This window comes from Fusarium vanettenii (assembly GCF_000151355.1).
Source record: "Fusarium vanettenii 77-13-4 chromosome 15 genomic scaffold NECHAsca_78_chr15_2_0, whole genome shotgun sequence".
NCBI lineage: Eukaryota > Fungi > Ascomycota > Sordariomycetes > Hypocreales > Nectriaceae > Fusarium > Fusarium vanettenii.
In genome coordinates this window covers 1-10,884 of record NW_003315811.1, presented here as the reverse complement: position 1 = coordinate 10,884, position 10,884 = coordinate 1, and the positions used below count along the sequence as shown (strand labels likewise).

General features: G+C 45.4%; 2 protein-coding genes across 2 annotated transcripts; one reads left to right on the top strand and one right to left on the bottom strand.

Moving 5' to 3' along the window:
• Window positions 1–378: 378 nt before the first annotated feature.
• Window positions 379–3,556, bottom strand: NECHADRAFT_102269 (uncharacterized protein; the record flags this gene model as incomplete). Its single annotated transcript, XM_003040136.1, has 4 exons — window positions 379–1,485; window positions 1,538–2,344; window positions 2,614–3,262; window positions 3,429–3,556. 4 exons carry the CDS (start codon window positions 3,554–3,556, stop codon window positions 499–501), a joined length of 2,571 nt encoding a protein of 856 aa, XP_003040182.1. The 3' UTR covers window positions 379–498.
• A 4,231-nt stretch (window positions 3,557–7,787) lies between these two features.
• Window positions 7,788–8,318, top strand: NECHADRAFT_55441 (uncharacterized protein; the record flags this gene model as incomplete). The annotated part of the gene is made up of 1 exon (XM_003040142.1): window positions 7,788–8,318. One exon carries the CDS (start codon window positions 7,788–7,790, stop codon window positions 8,316–8,318), a length of 531 nt encoding a protein of 176 aa, XP_003040188.1.
• Between the last annotated feature and the right edge of the window lie 2,566 nt (window positions 8,319–10,884).

Genomic DNA, 10,884 nt, shown 5'->3' with positions numbered 1-10,884 from the left:
AAGGTGCACTGATGATGAGGGAGCGCATGAGGTCGATGAAAAGAGATAGACAGAGACAATACACGTTCGGATTTTCTGGCGCTGACTGTGACTCGTGGTAATCAGGCAGCACGCAACATGAAGACGCGGATCGCCAGGCCACGCCGCATGCGCGACCCTGTTATGTTCGGCCGGTGGCGGAGTAACCCTTCCCTTCTTCTTTTCAGTCTAGAATTCTGGTACACACTGAGGACCCCAGCTAAGTTTCTACTTATAGGAGCATATAGCTGCGTTGAATGCAGACTTAGAGACTGCACGAGGGCAGCGCCGATAAGGTCAGCCTAGGGAGGGTTAGGGTTAACTTCTCCGTTGGAGACTTCGGCCGAAACAAGTATCGATCCTTGTGCCAGAGATCCATTGCATTCATAGCACGAGCATACATGATAATATCCATCACAGGAGAAGAATAGAATGCCCACTTCTTCCTGGGACTGATGATTTAGTCGACATGCAAGACATTCAAGTGAAATCCTCAGGCTCATCATCACTTTCTCTCCAGTCGTCCTGAAGATTCGTGTCATGTTCGTACGCAGACTCATCAGGTTCATCAGATTCATCAAAACTTTCATTATCATCACGTGGCGTGGGAGCCGAGTAGGGTGATGACGACATTGCAAACGAGGAACCTTGAGGTTGAGGGCTGGCAGATTTAGCTTGGGAGAGTCGAGCTGGTTGGTCTCGAATCCGCCGAAGACCAGAGCTGATTTCACTCAACGTCGAGGCCGGCCGTTTCTTCCTCTTGGACGCAATCTGTTCGCGTGCTTGAGCATGGGTTCCTTCGGAGGGGCCAGCTTTCCCCATGTCTTCCCCGAGGCTCGGCTCGACTTGTGCAAGACCATTTCCAGTTTGCCACAAGTAACTCAAAGACTTGTTAGCCGACCATCTCTGTCTTGGTCGTTTGCGCAGCATCCCAGTCAGCCATGGTTGGAACGAGGACGGCGCATCAGCAACGCATGGAATGACCACATCGCGCATCCACTGCTCGTGTTCATGGCGATCCAAAGGTCCAGAGGCCCATGCTTTGTCTGATTGGGGATCCCACTTCGTCAGACACTGCAAAGCAACCAGGCCAAGGGAGAACAGGTCGACTTTATTGGTATATCGCAATGGCCGGTTGAAAAATTCAGGTGCCAAATAGATTCGGGTCCCAGTGAAGGTGTCCATGTATTCACGTGTGTTGTGTCTTGCGGTGCCAAAGTCAGCCAGTTTGGCAACCAACGATCCAGAGTCCTGAATCAGAATGTTGTCTGGTTTAACATCACGATGTGTGATGCGATTGGCGTGCATGTAGGTCAATGCACTACTGACATGGGTCAAGACGATAGGAATGGACTTTTGGTCAAGATCTTTTGGTGATAGGCTCTGGGGAATGTACTCCATGATGAGCCATGGGGGATTCTTGTCATCTTCAGCCATGACCAGCTCAACAGCCTTGACAATGTGTGGCTGGGGACAATAGGATCAGACTTGAGTGACTCAACCTGGGCAGGTTACTCACATGGTCTGGTTTGACAACATTGTCAAACTCCCTCCTCAAGTCCTCCCAGCGGCTTCTCACCTTGCCGAAATCATCACTGGCCTTAAAGTACGGTTCCTTGGCACCAAAGACTGAACCCGATTTCCGTTCTTTGACACGCATCACAGAAGCAGTCATGCCTCTGGCTTCGACGCCTCCCTCATTCACATACACGGCGTTGTTTTTCCCATAACGGATGTTTGAGGTGACGGTCTCAGGCTGGCTGTTTAGTGGAGGAAAATACCTTGGTACAGCGGCAACAACTTCCTTGCTCCAGTTCAGTGCCTTTTTATTGTATCTTCTTTCTTCAGCAGTCGTCAGCTCTGGGCGCCATGCTCGGAAGCTGACAGCCCCAAGATCAAAGGTGACCATGCGGGATATTTCTATCGACTTTCCTCGCACGAGAGAGACTTGACGACCGTCATATACGAGGCGGATAGTGCTCGTCGCGGATAAGACGGCGAGCCTGGGGAGGCGAGTTTTTGGGTCCGTGTCAATGCGAAAATGCCGTCTACTGATGCCCGTCTGGTTGTCCTTGGCAAGCTGTACGTCACAGACGTCAGAGTCTGGGGATGAGCCCATTACCCAGCCTTCCGGGGAGAAGAGATGCTCTCCAAATGTCAGGCAGAGTATGTCGCCAATACATTCTTCTTTGGGCTTGTCTCCTTTCCATCGCGTGCCATTTTTGGGGGGGATGAAGTGGTATCTCTTGTTGTCTGAGAGGGAGATAATGTCGTCGACGCCAGTAAAGTACCCAAGAAACAAGACAACGTCTGCGAGATTGGGAGTCTGGGTTCCGTCCATGGCGACAGCAGGATTTCAATGGCGCAAGACGGGGGGAAATCGTCAATCTGAATATGACGCCAGTTGAAAGCTTCAGCTCGAGTGCGCCCAAGTTGACAAAAGACGAGCGGGGATATGACCAATTAGAAGTGATGCTGACGCGCCGCTCTCTGTCATGACGGTTTAGCGCCGGGTCTCCTGCTGCTCCGCAACTTGCGTTTCGACACGCCGGCCTGCGTTGTGCCTCTGCTTTTAGACCTCGTCCGAGCCGATACTGGATCATTCGGTGAAGCTTGCGTGGTGTCGAGCTTGATCGGGCGGGGTGCGGGCGCTCTCTTGTTCAATCGACGTTTCTTTCGTTCCGCTTCGTTCTTCCATCGCTCCATCAATTGGTATTCTTGTAACTTGGACAGAGGCTCAAGCAGCTCTTCTTCAGTCTTCCAGTAGTCTTGCGAGTCAATGGAGAGTCGAAGACGGGTTATCTCTTTGGTAGACGAGCCGAGATTTCGTAGGATGTCCTGGTAAAAGCCAACCATGTCCTGCCAACCCTCTGCTGTTGTGGGAGTGGCAGCACCTGGTGCGGACTGCTCTAGAGCCGTGTTCCAAAGCTTTTCAATCACTGCATCCTTGTAGTGTCTGGCTTCACGCTCCCAGTATTCAGGTTCGTCGACACGCGATCGATATCGTTCAAGTTGCTGGGGGCGAAAATGCTTGTGTAATTGCTCGCAGGAATACTGATGGTTCTCCTCGAGCTCATCGTTTCCGAATTTGGGTTCGGGAGTCGCTTCGTCTCGTTCTTTGACCGCTTCTTCGAGGCCCTGGGTAAGATATATGGCAAAGTGTTGGTCGGGAAGTTCCTGGTGAAGGGGGGACTTTTCGGCCGAGGCGGGTGGCGAGTTCATCGCGACGGTATTCCAGATACCCCTGGCGGTAACCTTCTAGTACTATAAGCCCTTCATCGAGGTCTGAATCGATTTCGTCGTGTTGTGGTGCTTTCACGGTCCGCAATGTGTCGATGGAGGAGCAATATGTGCACGCTGCTGGTGACGCGAGACGCTCTCGGCGCCACATGGTTGTTATCTTATCGTACCTAGCTTGGTGCCACATTTCAGCAGAGCACAGCCACTGACACCGGCCACGAACTCCATTATGGTCAGGCCCTGCGGTCTCCGGCGGTGTAAATAAGAAGCTAATAACGAGGCTCATAGTGAGACACATTTTTGGCTGTGAGAGTAGTGTCGTTAGGCTTTTCGCAAGGATCTACAGCAATTACGGGTGGCATCTTCCTTCGTCAACCAGAAGCGCGATAAGCTCTTAACGCGCCCTCATTGATTCTGCCAGTGCCCCAGATAGTGATCTAGCAACGGGTGGGTATGCCACGCTCAACGACGAGACCCCTCGTAAGCGCAACCAATGCCATCGTTTCAGCGGAATCAGGGCCGTTGATCCAATGAAAATAACCCAAGCCGCTTAATGCTCAATGCAAGGTCTTCGAGGCCTTCCATTTAGCGCTGTGGACTGTGGGCTTCGTCATCAGCTTCTATCTACACCGCTGGCGGTGCACGTATGACTTGCGCTCTCTGTTGCAAATTTTAGTCTCGTTCTTCGTTTCGGGTGTGACAAATGCCTTTTTAGTATAAGCACTGCCGTAATTATTCTTCTAGCTTCCAAAGATGTCACATCAAGACCTATTGTCTCTACTTGATATAAAGGAGAAGCGCTCTGGTCTACTCAGAAACGCCGAGTCTTCCTTTCTGTCATCAATCATCATGTTCATGACTTCGACTCAAATACGGGAGTGTCACAGTGGGTAGAAACCACATACAGATATCACTCACCGTATATTTCTGAAGCATTAAAGTGGTTTCCCGTTGATGAGAAACAATGGAGGGCTTGTAGAAGAACCGCGATCGCATTCTCAGCCTTGCGCCTTTGGAGACTGTTTGGGAACTTCGTAGACTTGACCTTGAGTATAAGCGATTTAGACCATTCTTTAACACTGAAAATGGAGGGATGACAGAATTCTAGCCTAATACCTTTTGTGGATAATACATACGCAGCCAGATCGAGTCCAAAGTTGCTTACACCGATCAGGGGTCTACTACATGTTTGAGGACTATTCGATGAACTCGTCGAGTGCTAGCTAACAAGGAAAACTTCATCTAGTATACCGGCAGCTGTTTGAACCGACAACTGACACTAGGTCCAAGGCTCCAAAGTTTGATAGTCGTCATCTCCAACACTGCCTCACTCCTGTGGTTGCATGCGTGTTCACACATCAGTACATCAAACATAACTAATACAGATGGCCAGCTAAGAGTATTACAACATTTAGAATCCTATTCTTCCCTCAACTCATCAAAAGGACCGCCCTGCCAGGCTTACCCCTGTTCCGAAGCCGTCGACCAGAAGACTCTTTTCATAAACGTCACCATCTTTGACACAAAGTTCGTGCAGCGAGTCATCTCGTCATTGCATCTGATGCCCCGTGGCCGGTAGAGGTGATTGACCATAAAGGACGCTTTCCCATGGTCAGCCTCGTCGAGAGCCTTGCCCACATCCAACCGCAAGATCATGCGGAAGATCTCAGCAGATACGGCACCGAGCTCTCGTTCAACCTCGACTACCTCAATTTCAACGCGTGCGGCATCTTCAAGGCACAGATCGGTCTCATCGATATAATCACACCGGGAGTTCCCCTGATTGCTTCCAATAGCGACTGTTTTCGGGCGCCCTCGATTGATGAGTCGATACGTGTTCCCACCCAGCGTGTCTCATGCCCACCAGCTTGTCCAGTGGGGTATAGATAGTGGATTGGACTTTATGAGGATCCTCAGAGAGTTGAATAGCCCGACGGTCGAGATGATGTCCGCCACCGTCGAGGTCTCCCACTCCAACGGGATCCCAGCCACTTCCCGGCCACTTTCCATGGCAGTTCACCCATCCTATACAAGCAAGCCGTCCAATTAAAGCTGGAAGGCTCCCTGACCATGCCTACAGACTCGATACTCACACAAGTTGATCAGCTAGATGAAATCATCGGCAATCCAGCATCCCGCATCCAATCCCTTACCGTCTGCTAGGAAGTGGCAGTGAGCCGGGTCACGCACGAGTACTTGCAGGGCACGGCCAGACTAACCGAGGTGCTCGGTGCTTACTGTTAAACGGCTTTACGCTATCGGTATCCGTTATTGTGAGCACGATTCTGTCGGCGTTGTTCCGGACTTGTTCAATAGGTCAAAGGGAAAGAAAGCCCAAGACGAGTTGGCCGATATGGCTGAAGCCGGCCGGATTAATACCATGGCTCTGAGAGCCACCGTTAGACTACCAGGCAAGCTTCATAACCTAAGTGACCGCGGTGGCATCGTCCCCAGGAAGCGCACCGACCTGATGCTTCTCAACACTGAGACTTTGGTTGACCTTCTGGCCAAGTTATCCAATCGAGATAGCGAATTAAGGCAAGTTGAAAGAGATCAAATGCAGGGCCGTGCAACTTGATCCAGGCAAGCCTTGATCCAGGAATATGGAGCGCATCAATGCAAGTCAATTTTGACTTCTTACAAAATGAGCAACTAGCTGACGACCTAGAATCTGCTTACCTGCTAGCTTTGCTCTATGTTTCCGTTAAGAAAGCAATAATCATCGCACTTTATAAATCTCGAGGAGAAAGTGCAACACTATGACAAATTCAGATTGTATTTCTTGTATCTATCTATGAAAAGAGATGATGGTTGACGACCCGTGAGGGAGAGAAGCACGAAGAGGCTTACAGCATAAAATGAAAGCTCGGCTCAAACGAACTACTCCGAATGAACATTTGAATAGGGCAATTATGTTGGCTTTGATCTAATATCATGGATGTGGAGAAACATGTGTTTTTATTCCATTACTGAAGTATTGTGCGCGGGGCACGAGATGTAACATAAACAATAAACAAGTACTTTGACACTGAAGGCAGTGTTTCATACCATGTCAGCTTTCTTTGCTCCTTTTCACGGTCTTCGTTCCAGTCGTCCTTGATGGTCGCCCTTGTCACCCGGTATTTCCCTTGCTTAGACCTCGTTTCCCCCTTCATTATACTACTTGTCCTCCTCCTGAGTCTTTTCATCTCGGTTTAGAGCTCACACGCCACTCCCATGAGGTAATGGGCGTTTTAGACGTGATGGCCTATCTAAGGGTGAGAGGGCGACCAATTTAGTCCTCATGCGCCTGAACAGATGCGAGGTAAGGCGAGGTGAAGTGAGTGAACGTGAATAGTGCAAGATGACAGATAAGTGTGCACCGGACTACAGGGAGGAGTCTTGACCTTTTCTTCCATTATCTCCTGCAATGGCCCTAAATTGGCATTCTAGTGCTGAGACGTCTTGGGCTCCTAACGATGTGATGGGCCTGGATCGGCCACCTATCGAGCATAAGATATATCCCTGTTCAAGGCCGTGATAGTTAAGAACTGGCGGAAATGAGAAGAGACCCAAGGTGAATTCGGGAGATAGCTGACCATGAGCACAATGCTGTTTAACCTTCCTAGGCGTAAGGAAACCCAACTAGTAGGGGCTTTGCTTTCTTCTTTCTAGTAAATATAATAGAGCTTTGCTTCTAGACTCTTCCTATTAGTCTTAACTCTTTTATGCTCGTTCTGGCGCTACCTTACCTAAGATATTTACCCTATGAGATATATGGAGACTGTACTATATACCACCCTTAGCAGCAGTCGCCGGTTTAACTGCGTTATAGGCAGGGGCGAGGCGAGTTATTATTAGCAAATACTAGGATATTTCTTTAACTAAGTCATAGTGCCACGACTATGGTATTATTATAGACTATAGTATTATAATATAATATAAATCGCCATAGGCCATAGTACTACCATAGGATATAGTATTACCATATGTTATAGTGCTACTATATTGCATAGTGTTACCATATTGTATAGTATTACCATATAGTAGGTACAGTATTACTATAATGCCAAACCTGGGGTAGGACTACACAATAATACCCTTTGATGCCTGGCTGTGTCCTTGAGGGGGTCCAAGCGGCGGTGAGTGATCGAATGACATCTTCTATTCCCCACGACATGTATGTTGACGAGACATTGATCTGCGTGCTAAGACATCGTTCTTTGAAGCTCACATCTATTAGTGCCATGCCTTCATATCGTTCACGTGTTACTATTTGGGTCGAGTAAGAAGGAAGTGCTGGTGTCCGCGATTTCTACAAAATCATTACTCGCAACATACACGCCCCTTTGGACACTGGCTTGTTCTTTCCCGCCGCCTTGTGCATCTCGATTTTCACCCGATCGTTTGCCAAATCTTATCACTGAGCGACGTACGTGAACTTCCCATTGCATTCGGAATTTGGTTTAAGCATTGCCGAGATGGAGCTTGACACACAACCTGAGCAGTGGCTCACACGAACCAAATCGCCACCGACCTCACAGACGACCATGGAGAATGACTCACCGATGAGTAGGGAGGACCATGCGCAATACATGCGGAATCTGAGCCTGAAGAGAGGATTGAAGAGAGCTCCTAGGCGAGGGTGGTCCATGTCCGATTATCAAGGCGACCATGTCTCTCATTCTGGGCACAGCTCCCCTCAAGCAAAAACAGGATCTCCTGTCCCTGAAGGTGCCCCTTTTGTTACGGTTGAGTGCCAGAAGCATCAAGAGCATGAAGCTACAGATCAGGAACGGCCATACGCTCATCGGCGACCAAACTTGCCTCTTCCCCGTCGCACATACGCTGTGATGGACAATGAGCCTATACCTCAAACTCAACCCCAATTGCAGCCTCCTAAAGACTACACCCTGCTCGACCTTCCCTCAGAGATTCATTACGCTATCTTAGACTTCCTTGACCCTATCGATAGTACGTGTCTTGGCCTCACAAACAGAAGCTTTTATGATATGCATCGGCGACTGCATGGAGCGGTTCCCTTTTCTGTCCACTACTTAGCACCTAATGATATTGAATGAGCTTGGCGAGGTCATGCCAGACAGAAAAATATCCAGGAGGCGGGCCCTATAGAGTAGATGCGAGTTGCGGCCCCAGTGTTCTGCTGAAGATGTGGCATCACACGTTGCCAGCTGCACAGCCACCTGAAGGAGTGGATGGGCGGCAAGTACGAGTATTGTTTTGTCAAATAGATATACGGCAAGCCCGCTAACGAAGACGCTAATCCTTACTACTACATGAAGTCTCCTAAGAACCCCTGGGGATGTGGGCGCCATAGGGCCAAGAAGGAGTGCTCTGAAGACAAGACACTGCTTCAAACGGACAAGGAGAGTCAGACGAGTACTGCTTTCACCTGGCTCCTCGCAATCGGTCAGATCCTGGGCGAGTTTCGAAAGATCATGGGTGACTATGTGCAACCAAAAGTTTTGCCTGGATACGTGCGAGTATCTTGGACATGTGTGTGCCCCCCTACCATAAAACATGACTTAAGGCGCATACCAAACTAACTATAAAAGCGTTGTGGGAGACGGCTGCGAATGGAAGTATATCGAAAGCGCCAGGCCGCCGCTTTGGCATTCGCTTAACATGCAAGTGGTCCAGCAAACGTCAACACCATCTCGGTGACACCTTGGACCTCAGACGATGATTCTCACTCTGGTAGCTTGAGCACCGGAACTGGCTCATCCCAGGGTACCATGCCATCACTAGACTCCCCTGACGAAGAACCTGCCACTCTCGAAGATGAGCATAGTGCCCGCCGCCCCTATTTCCCACGGGGAACAAAAATGTACATGCTACTATGTGTGCATACGGGAATCCGATTGAAAAAAACTGGCCAATGTCGATGTTACAGATATGGATGATGACAAGGAGGTTTTCGACAAGTTAGGGGGTTTTCTAGTGACCTACGCAAGAGGAATTGGTACTCACATTTTGTGAGACCAAAAACTATGTATTACATCAAGGTACCATTATTCACACTGGTGTGGGTAGTGGAAAAGTATTGAGAGGTTTGACTGTCGCTCCATAGTTTCGACTGCAATATCTCAAGTAATCCAAGGAGTGCATCACCCACTACGAAGTCCACTCTATCCCATCAGTCAAAGAGGTCAGGAGCGAAGAATGTCTCTACGACTCATGCCCTCCAGAGTATGGAGACGTTCCTATCCTTCCAGGCCATTTTATGCACATGTTTGAACACCCAGGAGACCATACTAGCACGGCTGCGGAGATGGTCCCCAAAAAGCTGCATAGCGAGCTACGTTGCATAAGCTCTGTCCATCACTCTCGGAACTTACTGTACGGCTGGGGCTTCTATATTGTTTAAGAGCTTGACTAGGTCTTGGTTTTCTAGTGGGTTATTATATTAGTTGCCTTCTTAATAATCTTCGGGCTTAGTTAACCTATTAAGGGTTAGGCTATAACTATAATAAAGAATAGATCTTAAATATATTATAATATTATAACCTAATATTAATATAATAGGTCAATTAAATTTCTATAATAAGAAAAGAGTTATATTTAGCTATATTATTATAAAAGTCTAACTTCTTATAGGTATTTTAGCTATTTTAATCTCTATATAAGAAATAAAAGAATTATTTATTTTTTATTTTTTTAAGTTATAATCTCTTAATATTATATCTTTAAATATAATACTAAGAATTATAATTAATTAAGTAATTAAAATTAAAGAATTATATATTTATAATAATATTATTAAATATAAGAATTAATATTTTTTATTTTTTAGCTCTTTCTTTAAGATATATAGCCTTTTTTATAAGATATAATTATTATTATATATTATTAAAACTATTATTAAGATTATTATTATTACTTATTTATATAAGCCGAGATATATATATCTTATATTTAATTAAATAGGTTTAATAAATTAAACCTATATTTTCTTTTACCGCTAAGTTTAATATTACTAATTAGCGCTAAACTTTTAAATTTAAACTCTAATATTAACCTCTAAGATTTATAATATTAATTACCCTTATAACTTAATATTTCTCTTCTAGCTCTATAGCTAATTTATAGCTATAATAATATCTCTTTAATATACTTTATTATATATATTATAAAATATTAATAATATTCTAAGTAAGAATTAATATTATAAGTTATTTATTATATAATTAGCTTAATATTATATTATTAAAAGCTGAAAGGAATAACTCTTTAAGATAATTAAATATCTTATCTTATTTAACCTTATATTAAAAGCTTTTTAACTTAAAGAGCTTTATTTTAATTTAATTAAATTAATTATTATAATTATTATTATTTAAAAAGAAGCTAAATAAAAAAAAATCTTATAATTAAAGATTATTAATATAATCTTTTAATTATTATTTTATAGCTATTTTTTTTATATATAATACCCTAAAAAGCTTTAATAAAAGCCTTTTTTTAAGCCTTATATAGAGCTAATTACCTAGGCTAATAATTATCTAAGTAAAAAGAAATTTATTATAAATAAATTTATTCCTATATATATTTATTATATTACTTTAATCTATAAGTTAAAAGTCTTAATAATAAGGTATTATAATATAATTAAGTAATTTATTTTAT